Source organism: Chiloscyllium plagiosum, unplaced genomic scaffold, assembly GCF_037043375.1.
Source record: "Chiloscyllium plagiosum isolate Xiang-an unplaced genomic scaffold, Cpla_swu_hap1 HiC_scaffold_25, whole genome shotgun sequence".
Classification (NCBI taxonomy): Eukaryota; Metazoa; Chordata; class Chondrichthyes; order Orectolobiformes; family Hemiscylliidae; genus Chiloscyllium; species Chiloscyllium plagiosum.
The window spans coordinates 52,373,012-52,396,021 of NW_028270163.1; the positions used below are offsets into that span (position 1 = coordinate 52,373,012).

Here is a 23,010-nt window from a genome sequence, read left to right on the forward strand (position 1 = left end):
ACAGCCCCAGCCTGTTCAGCCTCTCCTTATAGCTCAAATCCTCCAATCCTGGCAACATCCTTGTAAATCTTTTCTGAATCCTTTCAAGTTTCACAACATCTTTCCATTAGGAAGGAGACCAGAATTGCAAGCAATATTCCAACAGTGGCCTAACCAATGTCCTGTACAGCCGTAACATGACCTCCCAACTCCTGTACTCAATACTCTGACCAATAAAGGAAAGCATACCAAATGCCTTCTTCACTATCCTATCTTCCTGTGACTCCACTTTCAAGGACCTATGAACCTGCACTCCAAGATCTCTTTGTTCAGCAACACTCCCCAGTACCTTACTATTAAGTGTATAAGTCCTGCTAAGATTTGCTTTCCCAAAATGCAGCACCTCTCATTCATCTGAATTAAACTCCATCTGCCACTTCTCAGCCCATTGGCCCATCTGGTCAAGATCTTGTTGTAATCTGAGGTAGCCCTCTTCACTGTCCACTACACCTCCAATTTTGGTGTCATCTGCAAACGAACGAACTGTACCTCTTACGCGCGCATCCAAATCATTTATGTAAATGACAAAAAGTAGAGGACCCAGCACTGATCTTTGTGGCACTCCACTGGTCACAGGCCTCCAGTCTGAAAAACAACCCTCTACCAACACCCTCTGTCTTCTACCTTTGAGCAAGTTCTGTGTCTAAATGGCTAGTTCTCCCTGTATTCCATGAGATCTAATCTTGTTAATCAGTCTCCCATGGGGAACCTTGTCAAATGCCTTATTGAAGTCTATATAGATCACATCTACTGCTCTGCCCTCATCAATCCTCTTTGTTACTTCTTCAAAAAACTCAATCAAGTTTGTGAGACATGAGTTCCCACGCACAAAGCCATGTTGACTGTCCCTAATCAGTCCTTGCCTTTCCAAATACATGTACATCCTGTCACTCAGGATTCCCTCCAACAACTTGCCCACCACCGAGGTCAGGCTCACCAGTCTATAGTCCCCTGGCTTGTCTTTACCACCCTTCTTAAACAGTGGCACCACGTTTGCCAACCTCCAGTCTAACGGCACCTTGCCTGTGACTATCGATGATACAAATATCTCAGTAAGAGGTCCAGCAATCACTTCTCTAGCTTCCCACAGAGTTCTCGGGTACACCTGATCAGGGCTGAAAATGTGTTCATGGAAAAGCGCAGCAGGTCAGGCAGCATCCAGGGAACAGTAGAATCGACGTTTCGGGCATAAGCCCTTCTTCAGGAATGAGGAAAGTTTGTCCAGCAGGCTAAGATAAAAGGTAGGGAGGAGGGACTTGGGGGAGGGGTGTCGGAAATGTGATAGGTGGAAAGAGGTCAAGGTGAGGGTGATAGGTCAGACTGGGGTGGGGGTGGAGAAGTCAGGAAGAAGATTGCAGGTTAGGAAGGCGGTGCTGAATTCGATGGATTTGACTGAGACAAGGTGGGGGGAGGGGAAATGAGGAAACTGGTGAAATCCGAGTTCATCCCACACCTGATCAGGTCCTGGGGATTCATCCACTTTTAACTGTTTCAAGACATCCAGCACTTCCTCTTCTGTAACCTGGACATTTTTCAAGATGTCACCATCTATTTCCCTACAGTCTATATCTTCCATATCCTTTTCCACAGTAAATACTGATGTAAAATATTCATTTAGTATCTCCCCCATTTTCTGTGGCTCCACACAAAGGCCGCCTTGCTGATCTCCCTAGTTACCCTTTTGTCCTTAAAGTATTTGCAAAAACCTTTGAATTCTCGTTAATTGTATTTGCCAAAGCTATCTCATGTCCCCTTTTTGCCCTCCTGATTTCCCTCTTAAGTATACTCCTACTTCCTTTATACTCTTCTAAGGATTCACTCGATCTATTCTGTCTATACCTGACATATGCTTCCTCCTTTTTCTTAACCAAACCCTCAATTTCTTTAGTCATCCAGCATTCCCTATACCTACCAGCCTTTCCTTTCACCCTGACAGGAATATACTTTCTCTGGGTTCTTGTTATCTCATTTCTGAAGGCTTCTCATTTTCCAGCCGTACCATTACCTGCGAAAATCTGCCTCCAATCAGCTTTTGAAAGTTCTTGCCTAATACAGTCAAAATTGGCCTTTCTTCAATTTAGAACCTCAACTTTTAGATCTGGTCTATCCTTTTCCATCACTATTTTAAAACGAATAGAATTATGGTCGTTGGCCCCAAAGTGCTCCCCCACTGACACCTCAGTCATCTGCCCTGCTTTATTTCCCAAGAGTAGGTCAGGTTTTGCACCTTCTCTAGTAGTACACCCACATACTGAATCAGAAAATTGTCTTGTACGCACTTAAGAAGTTCCTCTCCATCTAAACCATTAACACTATGGCAGTCCCAGTCGATGTTTGGAGAGTTAAAATCCCCTACCATAACTACCCTATTATTCTTACAGATAGCTGAGATCTACTTACAAGTTTGCTTCTCAATTTCCCTCTGATTATTCTGGGGTCTATAATACAATCCCAAGAAGGTGATCATCCATTTCTTATTTCTTAGTTCCACCCAAATAACTTCCCTGGGTGTATTTCTGGGAATATCCTCCCTCAGCACAACGGTAATGCTATCCCTTATCAAAAATGCCACTCCCCCTCCTCTCTTGCCCCCCTTTCTATCCTCAGATTATCAAAGTCAATGAAAAGGAAAGTCAGCAATAAAAAACGGGAAGCTGATTTGCCATGAGCAGATTTTGAGTGAGTGGCACAGATGGGTTTCAGCCCTATGATGCTAAATCATTCACCTTAAATTACAAATTCTAATATGTCAACTCCTGAAACAAACCCATGATATTACACACAACCAAACGTTCCTTGGTGTTTCATACTTCATTTTGACTGACCTTGTGTACAAATTGCTCGACTCTTGTCTGAAGTCCCCAGACTTCGAATTTAACAGTCACCAGTTTATAAGAACACATTATTGGCTTCTGACTTTCCCTCCAGCCTTCTTTCAGCATGCCTCGCTGTGTCTTCTCTGATTTAAAATACCTGAGGTCCTGAAACATAATGAAATGTCACACTGTCTTTATTTCATGTTTTTCAGAACAAATACAATCATTAAAGTTATTGTACAAGGTAACAATTCTGGAAGAAAAAAACATTTTCATTACAAAATTTCACATCGATGCACATAATCCAGAAGGAACACAATCATTTTATACTAACATTTAAATCATGTTTTTTAATTCACAGGCAACAAATACCTCAGAGTTTTACCTCATATGCTTTGCAAATCAATTTTTTAAAGGTTCCTATTTCTTGCTAATCTTTCTTTCAGCATGTCATAATTCATCAAAAAAAAAGCTGGGCAGGTAAACATCCCCAGACAAGAATGTACTTCTTAGAAGCTTTTTGAAGACTCATCATCTTAATTTCCTTTCCTTCCAGTTGAGAAGTGCACTTTATAAAGCACTTCTAACATCACAGCTCAGGCAGGAAATTGATGGCACATGGAATTAACAGTTTGAACCCGAATCCTGCTGTTATACTTCAGTGTCTGATGTTCAAAAGCTCTGTACTTCTGTGTCACCTGCAAGATTTTTCTCAAAGTGCACTATTTATTCGTTTCCCTTTACATCTTTGGTATTCCTGAATAGACACTAAAAGCACTCTTTCTCAGACAAAAGAACAGCTAAGTGACCAGAGAGTAAGCTTTTTAACAAAGTTCTCTTCTCAGTGTTACCTCTAGTAATTTTACTTCCAGCTTTTCTTAGTACAGTGTATAGAGAAGTTATTGGCCTCAGATTTTTCGATTGGAGGAACAACTATTGTTGGAAATGCAGCCACAAATGCTAGTCTTGTGATTCAAAGGATGATATGAATGAATGAATAATCATCACATATATCTAGGGAGGCCCAGTGAAAAGTGCATATGGATATGGCATGGAAAAAGGCCATTCAGCCGACTGTTTTGATTAAAGAACTGTTCAATTTTTAGGTAATGCATTCCAGATTGTGAAAGATTCCCCAGCCAAGTGTACTGAGTGATCATGACTGCCTAAAAGAAATCTATGTACGTTTGAAAAAGTGTTTTCAGTTTCATAGACTTCACTTTAATAAACTGAAATTGTACTGGATTGATGACATTATCGTGAGGGACAAATATATTCATTTTTATTGTGTTTTTCATGGCTTCCACAAGGTATAGAATCACAATTAGGCCATTTGGCCCATCAAGCCTGCTCTCCCATTTGATCATGGCTGATGTGTTTTTCAACCTCATTTTCCTTATTTCTTCCCATAAACCTTGATCCCCTTACTATTCAAGAATCTATCTCTTTCTGTCTTAAATACACTCAGTGACTTGGCCTCCATAGCTTTCTGCAACAATGAGGTCTACAAATTAACAACACTGGCTAAAGAAATTTCTCTTCATTATAGTTCTGAAAGGTTGTCCCTTCACTCTGAGGCTGTGCCCTCAGGTCCTCGTCTCTCCTCCTAGTGGAAACATCTCCCCCATGCCTGCTCTATTCAGGCCTCTCAGGATTCTGTCAGTTTCAATCAGATCCCCCTCATCTTTCTAAACTCCATCGAATACAGACCCAGAATCCTCAATCACTCCTCATATGACAAACCCTTCATCCCTGGGATCACTCTTATGAACCTTCTCTGGAACCTCTCCAAGGCCAGCATATCCTTTCTTAGATATGGGCCCAAAACTGTTCACAATTTTCCAAATGCAGTCTGATTAGAGCCTTATACAGTGTTAGTGGTACATCCTTGCTCATATATTCTAGCCCTCTTGAAATTAAATCTAACATTGCATATGCATTCCTAACTGCAATTGAACCTGCATGTAAACCTTAAGAGAATCCTGAATTGGGACTCCCAAGTCTCTTTGTGCTTCAACTTCTGAAGCCTTTGCCCATTTAGAAAATAGGCAAAAGTGAGGACTGCAGATGCTGGAAATCAGAATCTGGATTAGAGTGGTGCTGGAAAAGCACAGCAGGTCAGGCAGCATCCAAAGAGTAGGAAAATCATCACGACGTCTTTATTCTTCCTACCAAAGCACATAACCTCAGACATTGTATTCTATCTGCCACTTCTTTGCCCACTTTTCTAGCATGCCTAAGTCCTTCTGCAGCCTCCCTGCTTCCTCAACATTCCCTGTCCCACCACCTATCTTTGTGTCACCTGCAAATTTAGCATCAATATCCTCAGTCAGCTTTAGCCATCCCATTGTACTGTATGATCAATTAAGTACTTTATGAAGTCATGTTCTTGAAATTGTACTGTGGGCGTGCGTATTCAGCTCATACTCAGATTTTATATTCGTTTCAAGAACATAATTTAATTTCATTCTCAGTCTTTTCATTTTTTCCATCCAGTCTGTGGTCTGAGATACTAACACATCAAAGCAAAGCTAGTCAGTTAATAGCTTTGTAGCTGCAAATATATTGAATGATCTTTAGTTTTAGACTATTTTTTGCAATTAGATTTACTGGATAAATCATTATTTATTTCTGCATTTCATTCTGCATCACATAACAGATGTGATAAAACTGATTCTGAGCTCATTTATAGTTTATCAGATCTTTAGGCACATGTAAATATTAGATCTCAGATGCAAATTGAGCATCATCCATCCTTTTAACATCACAACATTCAATACTTTGGGCGGCACGGTGGCACAGTGGTTAGCAACTGCTGCCTCGCAGCGCCAAGGGACCCGGGTTCAATTCCCGTCTCAGGCGACTCTCTGTGTGGAGTTTGCACATTCTCCCCGTGTCTGTGTGGGTTTCCCCCGGGTGCTCCGGTTTCCTCCCACAGTCCAAAAATGTGCAGGTCAGGTGAATTGGCCATGCTAAATTGCCCTTAGTGTTAGGTGAAGAGGTAAAGGTAGGAGAATGGGTTTGGGTGAGTTACGCTTCGGCGGGTCGGTGTGGACTTGTTGGGCCAAAGGGCCTGTTTCCATACTGTAAGTAATCTAATCTAATCAGTCACTTTGTCCAGGACACAGACAAATGTGTGAACGTGATTGTCGTTAAGTGCTAACATAAAGGTTATAGTGAAAACTAATGTTTTCCTCAGGCAGAACGATGTGAGCTGTGGTAAGGAATGTGGCTGAATCATCTGAGAAATCCAGTAAGGCAGATCTTGAATGGGCTATTGGGAACAACTCGCTGCATCTTTTAACTAAATTGTGAATATCAAGACGATATTAGGCAGCAACAAGTTTTCTATTAAGGGGAATTATTGCTTGTTAAAGACCTTACTAACTGAACATCTCACCTCATTAACATGCAACCTCCAGGCCTGGAGATGATATCACACACAGATCCCTCTGCATTTTCCACTCAGGGCACTGAAGAGGTAACTGAGTCTAGCAGATGGATCAAAATCTCTCTGCAGACTCTCCACATCCTCTGCACAGTTTGCCTTTCCACTCAATTTAGTGTCATCAGCAAACGTGAATACATTACACTCAGTCTCATTTTCCAAATTGTTTATATATATCATAAACAGTTGTGGGCCCAACACTGACCCCTGCGGCATCCCATTCACCACAGATCTCCAACCAGAGAAACATCCATTTATCACAACTCTCTGCTTTCTATTGGTTAACCGGTCCTCTGTCCATGCATTCTTATCTTATGGATGAGTCTTTTATGAGGCACCTTATCGAACGCCTTCGGAAATCCAAGTATACAACATCCATCTGTTCCCCTCCATCCACTGTGCTTGTTACATCCTCAAAGAACTCCAGTAACCTCCCTTTTCTGAATCCACACTGCTCTGCCTGATGGAACCCTTTTTATCCAGATGTCTCACTATTTCTTCTTTAATGATAGCCTCCAGCATTTTCCTGACGACAAATGTTAAGTTAACTGACCTATAGTTACCCGCCTTCCACCTATACCCTTTCTTAAACAGTGATATGACATATGCTGTTTTCCAGGTAAAAACAATGACTGCAGATGCTGGAAACCAGATTCTGGATCAGTGGTGCTGGAAGAGCACAGCAATTCAGGCAGCATCCGAGGACAGGCAAAATCGATGTTTCGGGCAAAAGCCCTTCATCAGGAGGGCTTTTGCCCGAAACGTCGATTTTGCCTGTCCTCGGATGCTGCCTGAATTGCTGTGCTCTTCCTGCACCACTGATCCAGAATATGCTGTTTTCCAGTCCAACAGGACCTGCCTGGAGTCCAGTGAATTTTGGTAAATTGCCATTAACACATCTACTCTAACTTCCGCCATTTCTTTCAGCACCCTGGGATGTATTCCATGAGGACCAGGGGATTTATCCACCTTTAGACCTCAAGTTTGCTGAACACTACCCCTTTAGTGATAACAATTGAATTGAGGTTCTCACCTCCCATTGTATCCTCCCATCATATCGTCACTCCCCTAAGAGTTGGATACCTATATGCCTCACTGTGTTCAAATTTTTTTTCACCCTATGATCTACCCGTTCTGCTCGCAAACAGAGCTTTTCACTGTACTTAGGTACACGTGACAATAAATCAAATCAAATCATATGGCTGTAGCAGTTGCAGTACATGAAATAGGTGTGAGATTGACATAGCACTGTTTTGCAAGATGTACTCACTTTCGAATAAAGCCTACTTAGCAGCAAGGAAAGCTACCGGTTTATGTGACCGTGCTAATTGGCATGGCAAGATAAGTCAAGGCAAGGTAGGGCTGCTATGAGCATGCAAATAGGTGCTAAGTGAGTGAGGACTAAAGAGAGCAAGTGAAAAGCCCTTAGATGCAGCCCAGTCTCGTCTACGAATTGCATGCCTTTGTGCAAAGTGTCCTAGTCGCAGTCTTCTGCTGCTAGTTGACAGTATGCCCCACAATGTAAGTCTGTGCTTCTGGAGTGCACAAGAAGTTGGCAGATACCAGATGTCAATGTCTGAGGATGCAGTGTGCATGTGACTGTTGCATATGGATTGTGTCCTGGGCTGCAGTTTGGTTGTAGGCAACATGAATGTTGCTTGAAGCAAGTGGTGAGCTGAATCTGTCAAGGACATGATCTGATTTCCTCGTATGGTTTTCCAGATGTTCAGCTCGCTTGGCAAGTTTTGTCAACTGGGAAGATGTATATTATTAAGCCAAATTGTGCCATTAACCAGGCATTTAATAAAGGTTAATCCCTGCCAATTGGTATCTTGCTACAGCCTAGCGAGAACCTTGCCATGCTGTTTGTGAAAACTATAAAAGTTGGCGAGAATTGCTCCCGATGTCGAGATGAGCCTCACCACACTTGATGCCTGATTCTGCCACACAGCTTGTCATGGCCCTCAAAAATAAAACAAAGAACAGTGGGTGCTGGACACCTGAAACAAGCAAAAACAGAAGGGTCTGTTGCAAAAAGGGCATTAGACTCAAAACGTTAACTCTGATTTCTGTCCACAATGATGCCAGACATGCTCAGTTTCTTCAGTAATTTCTGTGTTTATTTGCCATAGCTCACATTGTTCAGACCTCTGTACAATTCTGCCAATAGTCTACTTAATTCCCAAGGCTGTCACAGTCACAGACAGAAGAAATCTAACAGGCTTTTAGTTTCCTTTGGCTGAACATTCCATATCTCTGTGTTGAAAACCAAGGGAATGTGAATAGGAGAACTGGAGGAAGCATAGTTTCTGGGCTGCTACTACAGTCAGTGTCAAAGTTATCAACACAAGATAGGAACAAGTTATTTGAGTTACTTTTGTGATGGTGCAGGAATGTGCCATATAAGGAGACCATGAAGACAGGAAGCAAAGATGTTCACAAATAACAGGAAGAAAACAGTCGAAGCAAATAGCCACCTAATTTAAGCTCCATGAAGACTAATCTTGTAATAGGCTCATTTTCTGGTTTATTTAACAGTATTACATATACAGCACAAAATAAACAAATTCTGCAATTATTTTTACATATATTGTAAACATAATGGTATTCCAATAAATCAAATCAAATCACATGGCTGTAGCAGTTGCAGTACATGAAATAGGTGTGAGATTGACATAGCACTGTTTTGCAAGATGTACTCACTTTCGAATAAAGCCTACTTAGCAGCAAGGCAAGCTACCGGTTTATGTGACCGTGCTAATTGGCATGGCAAGACAAGTCAAGGCAAGGTAGGGCTGCTATGAGCATGCAAATAGGTGCTAAGTGAGTGAGGACTAAAGAGAGCAAGTGAAAAGCCCTTAGATGCAGCTCAGTCTCGTCTACGAATTGCATGCCTTTGTGCAAAGTGTCCTAGTCGCAGTCTTCTGCTGCTAGTTGACAGTATGCCCCACAATGTAAGTCTGTGCTTCTGGAGGTTCCAACCATCATCTGAATGTCAGCATTCAGAATCAAGATATTTTAAAATCTCAGAACTTCTTTCCAACAACTAGTTAGGTTGATGACCAAGTATTAATTGGTTTATTTGGTTCCTGATGAAGGGCTCTGGCCCAAAACGTCGATTCTCCTGCTCCTCAGCTGCTGCCTGATCTGCTGTGCTTTTCCAGCAACACACTCTCAACTCTGATATTCAGCATCTTCAGACCTCACTGTCTCCCATTAATGGTTTATACCTAATCCTTTTATTAAAAAGCAGTACAATATTTGTGGTCCTCCTGTACCAAGTCTGAATCAAAAGAGGATTGATAAATGATGGTTGGAACCTCCGCTATTTCATTTGCTGCTTCTTTTAATGGCCTGATGGTAATGGGTTCAATGGCATGAGAGGATGGTTAGATTCTCTCTTGTTGAATATGGTCATTGTGTGTCTTGTATGACATGAAGATCACTTACCACCATTCAATTCAAACCTGAATATTGTCCAAATCTTGCTGCAAATGAACAAGGACAGCTTCAACATCTGCAGAGTTGTAAACACTCCTGAATATTCTGCAATCCTCAGCTAATATCCCCAGTTTCAACCTTATAATAGAGATGGCCATTGGTGAAGTCCCAGCTGAGGACTGTTGGACCCAGTCCACTACCCCCTGAGGACTGAGATGGTTGACCTCCAACAACCACAAGCATCTTCCTTTCTATAATGTATGTCTGCCAACAATGGAAAATCCCTCCCTTTGCATGCATACACATGCAAACACATGGGCAGAGGACTACTGAGAGGTTACATTTTTAGGTTACTGAATCTGTGCTTAATCTGTCTCATACAGCATTGTCATGATTTGGAGGTGCTGGTGTTGGACTGAGGTGTACAAAGTTAAAAATCACACAACACCAGGTTATAGTCCAATAGGTTTATTTGGAAGGAGTTCTGCTCCTTCATCAGGTAGTTGTGAAGTATAAGATTGTAAGACACAGAATATATAGCAAAGGTTTACAGTGTGATGTAACTGAAATGATACATTGAAAAAGACCTGGATTGTTAACTCTCTCATCTTTTAGAATGACCATGTTAGTTTCAGTTCTTTCATATGTAAATCCCAGACCATTTTAAAAAAAAGTTACATCCTCAAGTTCACAATATTAGCCTGGGCGTCTTAATTACTGGTCCAGAATCTGTAAAGCAAGTTTCCTTGACCGTGACAACTAAATAGGAAATAAAATACCTTCTGTAAGGACAACAGTAATACAGTCAATTAATCAACTAGTAGCAATATGTTACTACCAGGAAAATGTTTCATGCAGTGTTGCTGACTTTTAAGCTGAAACGTAACTTAGCTCTTGGATCAGTGAAATATTCAACTTGAATACAGTGCGAAAGATTTGAATTATTGAAACTGAAGAGGAACTTACACAAACAAAATTGCACTGGGGTACTATGGGTTTAAAAATTGTTTAGAGCATCCAATTTAATTCTGTATACTGTTGGCCAAACATATACTGAACAAATTTGTTCCCAATTTATTAGAGATGAAAAATGTCAGCTTGATTCACAATATATTAGTGGAAGCTAGCAGAAAGGGAAAGGGCAGCATTAATCTGTGAATGCTGTGTTGTCAACTTTAATTACTGAAGGCACGGATTGCTCAGACAGGACATCTTCTGTCAAAGAATCCATTCAACATTAGCTCTCAGAGATTAATTGGACTGACCTAAATTTGATTTGTATACTCAAAACAGCAGACTATTCAATATGTGCATGAAATTATACAGAAAACAACAATTGAATTCATCTACCATCTTTCCAAAAATAAGATACGCAAATGCACTGTACCAAAGGTGAATAACAGACATCAAACAGCCAAAGGAGAAGAGTCAAGAAGGAATGGTTGAATAGATCAACTCTGATGAGGCTTTTGAAAGAGGAGTTTTTTTTATTTGCTCTTGCGATGAAAACATCATTGCCATGGCTAGTCTATTTTGCCTATCAGGAACCATCCTTGTGAAGATGTTACCATTATGGCAATGTGGTTTCAAGTCAGGATGGTCAGCAATTTGTCAGGGAAACTTGCTGACGATGTTTATCTTTGCATCTACTGCTCTTATTCTTTGAAGGGTAAGTTATGAAGTTTGGAAAATGCTGTTTAAAGTGATTTGGTGAGTTGCTGCATGTACCTTATATACGACGAATTCTGTTACCACTGAATGTCAGTCGTGAAAGGAATAAATATTCATGGTGTTAGACAGGTTGCCAATCAAGCAAGCTGCTTTGTCCTGGATGGTGCTGAATCTTTTCAGCATTGATGAAGATGCATACATTCAGGCAAGTGGAGAGTATTTGATCACACTGCTTGTGCTTTGTAGACAGTGGACAAACGTTGGGAAGTTGGGAGATGATTTATTTGTCATGGAATTCCCAGTTTCTGATTTTCTCATAATCACAGTCTGGCTGGTCCAGTTCGATAGAAAAGCAAGCTGGAAAAGTCACATTGAGAATCCAAGAGTGTGGGGAAAAGTTGTGGGTGGGGTGAATGGTACTGTGGAGGCCAGAAGTGAAGAGTGAGAGGTATATAATGATACATCTGATTGTGAGGTCAGAATTGGCTAGGCTGTACAGACTTAGAAGATTAAAAAATTCTTACATGGCAAATAATGAGGAAGTCAAAGAAGAGTTGTGAACTACCATTAACTCAATGTATTTTTAACATTATTTCAGCCTTTGTTTTGTACTATACAGAATTAATGAGTCTTCAAAATTTCACAACAACAAATTAGAGAAATTGTTAATTGAACCCTCTTTGTACAGTGTACATAATGCTGTGTGTGAAGGTGAGAGTAATAATGATTTCTCTCCATCAGGGCTAACAGGTTTTCTTGCACGATTGGCTGAAACTCTCCTCATTAACTACCTATCATATCCGATGCTGGGTTGATTTTCCCACTCACCACAGCTGCCATTTATTGGGTATCCTGGCATCTCTAGTACTGATGCCCATGCTAAAAGGCCGTTATACCTGGTCAAGTGCGAGCATATACATCCAACCCTCCCACAATACCAACCCTGCCTGGCCTCTGCACATCCCACTCACTCACCCAGGACACATCACATTTCCCTACCTATACCAGCACTAACAGCTGTGCCAAGCATTTTCACTTCACTCAATCCCTCCATTTATTTTACATCAGGAGGAAAAAAGCCAACAATAGGGTAGAAAGAGTTAAGACAGATGGTCAGGTGCCTAACAGAACAGGATTCCCCATCCTGACCACCCAAGTGGCAGACTGATCTGGATTGATAATGGATGCTGCCCTAGACTTACTGTGCCAGGGCCCCTGATTCAGGACTACTCCATTTACACTTGAGACATGGGCTTCTGCTTGCCTCAAGTGCAGTGTGTTTGCTTCAAGTGCAGTGTGTTTGCTGGCACATGATGCATCTATGAGATTGCTGTAACATTGACAGCAACATGTCCACTCCATTGACTGATGACTGCCGACAAGCATGACAAGTTGCTTGGCTTTGTGTCTGTACTAAACTGAGAGGCAAAAAAAAACAAACGCCAGCAATTCCTGTGAAACTTTAAAATGCAGTTGAGAGGGCATAGCACTGAAATGGATGGCAATGCAGAAATGCTGTGAGAATTCAGGAAGGTACAAACTTGATGTAGGCTCTTGAGTATGAAGAGAGCAAATGAAGGTCCTTGAAATGCAGCTTGATCCAGTCCCTGACCTGTGTGCCTGGCCCTGTGTGGAGTAAACTTGCAGCAGTATTACAAAATGCATCTTTAAAATGCAGAAGTATACTGTAAATGGATTGAACATGTGCTACAATCAAAGAGGCTGGCACATGTTGGATGCCAATGTCTATGGACATGGAGTGCATGCGACTGTGGCTTTTAGAGAGTGCCCTGAGCTGTAAGTATCATGTATCCAAAATGAACAAGTTGCCAGGTACCAGCACAAACGTTCATGTCAGGAATTCTTGGTATCTAGTTTCTATCCTCTGGCTGGGAAAATGGGAGCCTGCATATTAATGAGGTGAGATCAGGTAGTAACAAAGGTGGTGAGAGCAGTAATAAGCCTTTCTCTGCTCAGTACTGAGAAATTCATCTCAACACCCAGAAATCCCTTGCTTGAAATCTTGCAATTTGCTCAAATTTCTCACTATCGCACACATCAGGGAGGGCCTGGGAAGATTCCACTCTATGAAATGCAACCTATTCCACAAATTGACACTTGAAAGAAAACAGCCAGTTCAAATAATTTGTCAAGTATAGAAATGCTAGTAAAGCCGCTTGTTCAATTTGATTAAACAGACGGTCATTACTTGAAAAATTAGATTAAATAAGCAGATTGCACATGCTTATAGTATAAATGAATTTTATAGCACAGAAACAGGCCATTTGATTTACAGGATATTTCTTTCTGAAGCATGAATAATTAATTGGATTTCACGATTAAAAAGTGGACGTGAGTTCAAAAAGATCTTAGAAGATTGAAGCTGATCTATAAAACCTACATGGAGTAGAATCGTTTTTGGACAATTTTCTCATGGAAGACTCACACACCTATTTACTTGCCAGAAAGACTATCATTCAATGTTCATGATTTGATATTTTGATTAGTTGTTTGAAGTAAATATAAAATTATTTCAATCAGAGGTGACAACTCAAGGGTAAAGTACAGTGAATGTTAAAAAAAAGGGAATCACACAGCATCCCACCTAACAAGCAATTATAGCAATTATTGTGATTTTAAGCTTGTTGAGTTTATTGTTATTATTGATTATTTTTGATCATTTTAATTGTCACAGTGAATGCTGGTGATACAATGAGGGCACATTAAGGAACTGCCTGAAGGAGACATTAGTATTTGATCCTACCATTTGAGCAAGTTGGAAGTAAAAAGCGTACAAGTGTGATAATATAATTATCTATCTTGGGGTTCCCATTGTCAGTGAAAACATAAGCTGACCTGATAGCTGTTATTTCAGGTGAAACTGCACTGCTGTACAGTTAAGTCTGCAGTAGTGCAGCTGGGAGGGTTACCAAATGGATTTGGGTATCAGACATGCTGATGATCCATGATTTCCTTCACTGACTTGGATACAATATCTGAAGTGCAGTATTCGGATGAACGTTCCCCCACTGTGTTAATTTAATTTGCTTGTATTGTTAAAATTCTTAATTCCTCTGAACCAAGTGATTCACATTGGAGAAAGGGACAAAACAGCAGGATAGTTAGCTTTGTCTCTTCTCCTGGACTTGATAGCAGTCAGATAAACAGGATGAACAGTGTAGGTTGGCATAAGCCTCAAAACATTATGTGAAGTAGGTGAAAATAGAAAGAAAATAATTTACAAAAATGAAATGAAATAAATAACACAGCTCATCCATGCTGTCAGTGCTGTTTTTTTACGAATCAACCTGTCAGCAATGTTATTACACATCTCTGGAGCAGATAGGACTTGAACCCAGGTCTTCTGGCTCAGAGGTAGGGACATTGCCACTGCACCATAACAGCATTCATCAGTGTTTTATATCGTGGATTTACATAGTTACAAGGTGTGTTTAATCACAAAACATAAGACAGTCACAAATAAAGAGCAAATTGTCTACATATTCAAACAGTTCATCAGTTTTGTTAATTAACAAGGGAATCGCTGAAATTTAATGGAATATGCTCAAACACTGGATGATAGCAACAAAAATGTTCAAATGGGTATTGTGTGGGTATTGTGTTGGTCATGAATTATCAACACTTCGGTGCCTTTTAATGAACAAAGCTGTTGTGTGTCATATTAACTGAGGACTGAATGGGAGCTGGTCTGAATTCTAATTCAAATCAAAGTTATGCAAACTTATAAAAATAATTTCCAATTCCTATTTAAGTTACTCTATTCATAATAAGAACTTCGATTCAGATTCATTGTGTTATGATTCCGGCTGATATTACTACTGGATAAATCAGAATCTAGAACATAATCTGGCTGGATTGATCACATTTTGTTATTTTGTAATTTAACATGGTGGACTTTCACTGAAACATAAGCATACCAGACTTTTAACAATAACACAAAAAAGAAACAGAAATAAACCACACTAAGCTCACTAAATATAACACTCATTAATATACAAGGTAAAACAAAATGGCATCTACTCCCCAGTCCCATCACATTACAGATACGCAAACAGCCACAGAAATTCCATCCCAAGCTGTGAATTGGACTGAACCATACTTTCCCAGTTCTGGTCCTTTGAGCTGACAGGCCTTTCTTTTGACCATCCACACAAATAAGAGCTTAAATTGTTGTGATTTTAATAATCTGTGGAGTTCTAACCAAATACTCCTGGTCTGTAAGTTTCACAAAGTAAGTTATTTCCTCTTTCAAGGTAACTTATTTCCTTAACTGTTCTGAACAATCTCTTTCCAGAGAGACTCGCTTCTGACCACAGTCACATTTCCTTTAACTTTTTAAATCCATTCACAGGATGGGGGCGATGTTGGTTTGACCACATTTATTGCACATCCAAAATTGCCTAGAGGGCAGTTTTTAGAATCAAGCACATTCCTGTGAGCTTGAAGTCACATATAGACTAGACCAGGCCATGATGACAGATTTGCCTCCCTAAAGGACATTAGAGAGCCAGATAAGTTCTTATAACAATTGACATTGTTGCCATTAGGCTAGCTAAACTGCCCAAAAGCTTTTAGACTAAATGAAAAAAAATGCTCATACTAGACTCTGCTAAGATCACGGCTCTGTTTTTTCCCTGGACATAAACATCCACAGTGTAAACAAGCTTCTATTAACACTCCAAGAGGTATATTCTGGTTTAAAATCATGATTCCTAGTTAATCTCAAACCCCTTTACAAAAAGAGACCAATATCCATATTTTAAAATCCAAACTCTAAAGAAAAATGATATTGATAAATATATCTTTAATGCATCTTAAGTACATCTTTCACCACCACTGGAAAATGAAATAATAAATAAGAATGATAACATTTTCTAAAATGTATTTAATCCAAGCAGTACACAGATTGGGCAATGTTTAAAAAAACCTTTGATTTGAGGTATAACTCCATTGAAGGGGAAACTTAACTAACATCGAAAATGTCATTCCAGATAAAATTTAAAGAATTCAATATCAAGTATGGGCTTTAATACAATGTAGCGAATGCGGAAGAATGGAAAAATTAGAGATTTGGTGTGGATCCTTTGTTAGGCTTTGAAAAAAATTCAAATTGCATATAAAACACAATTAAATCTTGGAGTAACAAACTATGATTTAAAATACTGTACAAATCAATGGAATTTGGACAACATCACAAAGTGACTCTACCACCTGATGAAAATTAAAAGCTGAAATATCAGAATGATGAGTTACCCCTATATTCAATAATCCATGTGAATTAATGCAGGGACACCAGGCTGGTTTATTAGTTCAATGGTTGTTCTTTACTCAGATCAGTTGACACACTGGCAGAAAGATTAATGCGTTTACTAAGTAAAGCAGAATCACAAATCTGTAAAGAATCAGTTCATGGTTTTGTTATACAGTGCGCAGGAGAGATCTTCTCTTGCAAAAAGCTGAAGTGATATTCTTGGCCTGTTGCTTTACCACTTTAATTAATGGAAAATACGAATTGGAAAGGATAACTGTTGCATTGTTGTACGTTTCCCTAAGCAACAGAAATAAGAGGCCCAAGATTATTTCTGACAAAAATCTGCGAGAAGACAGTAGTGTTTGACTGTCATGGAGAGACACTGGCTGGAGTCTCATAAAGAAGACATATCTGAGTAATAGTCAGCTGAGCTGTTCCCAGTGGGTGATTATAGACTGACTGTTGCAGTTTGCTATGATTAGGGAAGGCCTTGCCTTGATTGATGTGAAAAAGAACAATACAGACATATAAGTGATTGTCTTCACATGAAATATTCAAGAAGGCCCAAGGAACATCAGCATTAGAGTTACAAATAACCCAATCTTACATTACATGCAACATAATTATTTAGTAACCAATGGGAACACATGGAATATAGTCAGAAAGTGCTAAAAATACTCACAGGCTGCCTAGCATACTGAGCACTTCCAACATTTTCCATTTATATTTCAGATTTCCAACATAAATTGTAACACTTATTTTGCAGCCAAAAAAGGGTCAATTGGTCATTTAATAGAAAAAGAGGTCTCAAAATCTTTCTGATGATGGTCACCTTTTCAAATGGATTAGCAATCACAGATCACTCCTGTCTAAATTATGATGTTATTGACTACTCCAAAGATGAAAGTACTTCATGTGAACCATTTCAGTTATGCATTTAAGAAATAAGGCATTCACAAGTTGATATTAGTGAAATGGGTGTGTTTGCTTCTCAATACAGAGTCTGAATATGAGTGAGAGAGAAGCAGCCAGGGATGGGCAGGATCTTGCAGACAACAGGACCATATACTGAGAACAGGAGCCTAGAGAAAGCAGGAGGCTGGAGAGAAGAAGAGCAAGGAAGAACAGAGAGAAAGAATAGAGAGCACAGAGAGTGCAGAAGCATAGGGTGCAAGGGGTGATTCAGAGCAGTCCACTCTATTTGCTTTTCTTGACCGCTGCACCCTTTTCTAAGTTGTAAACACACAGGCCAGCCTATGTTATGAACTCCTCGAAGATGTCCATGAAATCCTATTTTGAGAACCAGTGATTTCAACGATGCATATATGTTTTGGTATCGGGTTGTACAGACCCTGAAAGTAATCAGCTTCAGTACCTTGGTTCAATTGGGGAAGACATGTATTTGTCCTTGAAATAACTCTACAGAGACCAGTATCTTGTCACCATGTCACCCATTATTTACATCTTGAAAGTCCTTTACACTGATCCAGCTCTCTCAGAGCCAGCTATCAGAGTGAACAGGATGTCTGACCCTCCTGTTCTTATCTGTCAGCGAGGGCTTCCTAATTGGACCAGATTAATAGCCCCAATCAGGCAACTCATATTCTATGAGGTCCACCTGGCTGAGCTTGTTACAATCACCACATCTCTCTCCCTCTGAGTCCAGAGGCAGGCTGTTTCTTTTTGTAGCTCCCCCTGGGGCATTTTAGCACCAGGTCAGGATCCTCCAACTCTGCCTCTGATAAGGGTGGCATGTAACATACAGTAGGTCACCTCTTGTGCCTGGAGCATCTCAGAAGTAATTAATTCTCTTCCTCAGGCAGCAAAGGCATTGAGGCAGTGACATCCACCGTGTCCATCTCAGATTCCAGGATAGCTTCAATACTTGATGGAGAGGTAGATTCCATGGTTTTCGTAACAGTTGGAAAGGCTGTTGAGATGCCTGGCACGTTTTGCTCTTGCAGTGTTTGCGAGTTTGCAGCTTTCACATATCTTTGTTTAGGACTATAGTACCTGCCTGAACTTTATATGTCACTAGACCTGACCTTGTGTTGACTATGCCTCTTACCCATGTAGGGCTATTCCCGTGGTTCCTACACTAAACTTCGTCCCTTGTAGTAAACTATCTCTCTTTCGCTTAGTGGAGTCTTGTGTTTGGCATTGGCACTCCTGATGCTGTTTCACCCTCCCCCCATAGGTCTGGGAAGATCAGATTTAACCTGGTGCGGAGTCTTTTTCCCATTAGCTGGAGCTATCTGTGTAGTTGCATGAGTAATGGTCTTATAATTAAATAGGAACTGGGACAGTTTGGTATCAATGAAGCTGCAGGCTATTTCTTTAAGCCTGCCTTCAAAATTTGGACTGCTCTTTCTGCCAGATTATTGGGTGATAGATGGTACGGAGCTGCCTTTATAAGTCGAATACCATTTGACTTTAGGAAACACTCAAATTCTCTGCTGGTAAATGATGGCTCGTTATCTGTGACCAACACTTCTGGGAGTCCTGTATTGCTAAAGATGTACACAGTCTTTCTATTGTCATCTCCATGTTTGACGAACGAACTCTAAGCACATCCAGACATTTTGAGTGGGTGTCTACAATGACGAAGAACATTCAGTCCATGAAAGGACCTGCATAGTTGATATGTAATCAAATCCAGGTTCTACCTATGAATGTGGGGAAGCTGCTTGTGGTAACGTTTGTCCTGGTTGGTACTGGTGGTATATCTGCCAGCTGGAGGTGGTTCAATGCATCCTCATTTGCTACTCGGCCTCCCGGATGGATTTCCAACTTGTAATTATATCTACTTAGTATTTGAGCCCACTGCTCAATTCAGCCTATGGACAACATTGTTTGTCCTCTTTAAGGAGACCTGACAGGGGCTTGTTTTTACAAGTTATCATCTGTAAAGTTATTGGTGAAACTTCCTGACTCCAAATATGGCTGCCAGACCTTCCTTCTCTATCTGGGCGTGTTTGCACTCTGTATTAGTCAAAGTCCTGGATGCATACACTATTGGACGTTCCTCTCCATTGGACCACCTATGAGCTAATGCAACACCAATGCCATGCGAGGAGGCATTGCATGTTAATGCCAGATCTAACTTGGGATCCTAGTGTGCCAATACCTTAGAGAATGACAGCTATTTCTTCACTTCCCTGAAAGCTATGGCTCAGCTCGGGACCATTTCCAAGGCTGACCCTTTTTTAAGAGTTGATACAAAGCTGCCAGGAAGGAGGCCAGGTGATGTACAAACTTTCTGTAATAATTCTCCAGCCCAAGGAAAGACCGAAACTTTGGTACAGATGTGGGAGACAGGGCACCTTTGATCGCCCTCACTTTAATTTCCAACAGATATAATCTGAACTTGTCAACTCTGTAGCTCAAGTGAGTCACTTGGGATGCCTGGAATACACATTTTTCCCTTCTAAGGCATTTGTCCTATTGGGAAAATGTCTATGGACTATATCCAAGTTCTTTAAGTGCTCCTTACTTGTCTTCCCTGTTATTAGCATGTCATCTAGGTAAATGCTGACTTGGGGTAGACCTTGTAAAATGTTTTCCAATGTCCACTGAAAAATTGTACAGGCTGCTGATACCCCAAATGGCAGTCTTGCATATTTGTACAAGCCCTTATGGGTAGTAATTGTAGCGTACTCTGGCAATTGCAAATACACATGTCTCATGTTCTGGTTTACGAAGACAGAGCCCTGTGCCAGCTTTGCATATAAATCCTCTATGAGAAGGATTGGGTATTTATCCAGCTGCAAAAAGCAATTTACCATTTATTTAAAATCCCCACAAAAGGTGAACTGACCCATCATGCTTCACAATCAGTAAGAGCAGTGCTGCCCATTCTGCAAACTGTGGTGGTTTGAGATTCCTTTGCTTTCCAGCCTCCTGATTTATGCCCCTACTTTTGCCTGTAATGGCACTGGCGGACCTTGTAGAACTATGGAATTGCTTCATGATTAACATGCAAGATGGCCTTGACTCCTTTGATAGTACCGAGACCTTCCTGAAAATCTTCTGGGTATTTAATTAGGATTTTACTAAGGCAGCCATTTTCTAATCGAAAAATGTCGAGCCAATCAAGGTGGATCTTTCTCAACCAATTTCAGCCCATCAAGGTTAGATTAAGCTTTTTACTAGAATCAGTGGTAACTGAAACAGTTACTTCTCATAATAGACCGGAACCAAAGATGTACACTTTATTGGTAAAGATTCCCCAGTATGGGTTTCAGTCTAGCTGAGGTCTTGCGCAAACTTAAACATTGGAGTCCAAAGCAAATTTTGTTAAAGATTAGTTGTACCATCATTGAAATGGCTGAGTGGGTATTGACCTCCATCAGAACTGGGTAACCACTTAACCATTTGTTTATTTGGAAATTGCTAAGCAATTTAACTGTTCCAAACCAGATGTAGGTAAACATTCCAGGGTGTGCATTCTCCTAGGTACTGGCCTATGAGTACTCCAGCTTAATTTAGGTCTAGTGGAACTCGTTTGCTGTCTTGAGTCCGCGTACCAGCAACAACTACAGTGGCTTGCCAGCTCGTATCCTGAAGAAAAATTTTAACTTTTTGGCCGAGACTTGACTTTGTTTTGCAAATTTGATGTGAGTTGACCTGGAGTTCCCCTGTTCAAGATATGGTCTGAATGCCTTCACTCAAGTGGTGTTCCCAAGCTCAGTCGGACTGGTGACGGTATTCACTTCCACCAGAATATCCTCTAACTCATATACTCCACCAAGTCACCCTTTCTTTACATGTGAGAAGTCCTTGAAACTGATCCAGCTCTCTTAGCCAGCTCTGAGTGACAGGATGTCTGAAACTCCTGTTTCCATCTGTCAGCTAGGGGTCTCCGATTAGACTAGGTTAACAGCCCCAATCAGGGAACTCATATTCTACAATGTCCACCTCATTACAATCAGTACAGTCCTCTTATAGGAGGAAATCAGCTAGTATTACTGTTATTATTGAACAGCCTGTATGGAAGGAAATATGTTTATTTGCTGCTCATAGGTTTAGTTGTGACATTATTATGGTCGAAAATAGATTTAGTGTAACAAAATTGGCCCCACCTCAGGGACAAGGTAATGCAAGAGTCCCAGCAATCACCAATTTTAATATATCGTGGAAGATATATAGATACATCATTTTATTTTCCTTTACCTTTGGCTTGTGCACAAATAGGAGTACTGGGGAGTATTGGTACATTTTCTCAAGTGGGTTGTGCCAAAAATATGTACTTATGAAAGATAAAAGTGAATCACTTACTGAATAAAATGACTGACAGGATTTCAATTTGCTTATACAACTTCAATCTCTTTTGTAATATATTTTTAATTTCTCCTCAGGCCCATTGCTCTATTATTTTATTTCTTTACAGATTAGAAAGCCTTTCTTGCTTTACACTCAGCTAAATCACGACCATAAAAAAGTCTGATTTGGTTAATGCAGTTCTCAGTAGAATGCAGCAAAGAAAGGTTGCATGATAAAGTAGAAGGGAATATTATCTACATCTTTCCAAGACAAAAATGCAAATCCCATCATATCATTTTATCAGGTCGCACAGTCTCAGATGTGCAATAGTGAATCCAATAAAGATCTCATTTACCTCAGAGACTTTGTAATAACGATCAGGAATTTCATCATAAGCAATATCAATGAAACACACATCCCTTTCGATGTCTTTTGCCTCAGAATCAAAGATCTGTAACAAGAACATAACTATGTAAAATGAGAGAACAGAATATATTTGGTCAATGATCAATATGCAGAATGCAAAGGACACCTCCAAGTAAGTGAGAAGGTAGCAACTCAATCATGGAATTGCAATTGGTCAGAACAAATAGGAAGTGTCACCAAATTTATAAAAAACTGAAGGCATGTATACACAATGAATAGTGTTGAACCCAATGGAGGCAGTGAGCGAATTATGTCTAATGATGATAGCTGATTCAATACTTAAGATTCAATGATCATGCAGGAATTAACTACATTATGAATGAACCACAAATGATGAACATCTTTAACATTAGCTTTTCTTATTCATTGCTTCTAGGTTTGAAAGATTTGAACTAGAATACAACATTTAAAGCAACAGTAGGTTGGCAATCACGAGTTCACTTTACCTCAAGTGAAAAGCATTTAATACCACCCAGAGGGTTATATACAATATGTGACCATGAGGATTATATTCTAATTTACAAGGGAGTTAAGTAATTCTAGTAATGAGACAAATTAGGTAATTCCATACTGGCGGTGTAGATTTCCTTTTGTACGTGTGAAAATGGGAGTGCATTTATTTTGCTGTACAAAAT

At 40.2% G+C, this 23,010-nt stretch overlaps 1 protein-coding gene across 1 annotated transcript in view; it reads right to left on the minus strand.

Annotated features, from left to right (window-relative positions):
* LOC122562276 (cytoplasmic phosphatidylinositol transfer protein 1-like) overlaps positions 1–23,010 on the minus strand; it is a 291,671-nt gene that overhangs the window by 21,680 nt on the left and 246,981 nt on the right. Inside the window, exons 8-9 of the mRNA XM_088000734.1 lie at positions 22,305–22,400; positions 2,865–3,020 (exon numbers count right to left, since the gene is read on the minus strand). Coding sequence (XP_087856860.1) covers positions 2,865–3,020; positions 22,305–22,400 — 252 coding nt within the window. The remainder of the gene's footprint in view (positions 1–2,864; positions 3,021–22,304; positions 22,401–23,010) is intronic.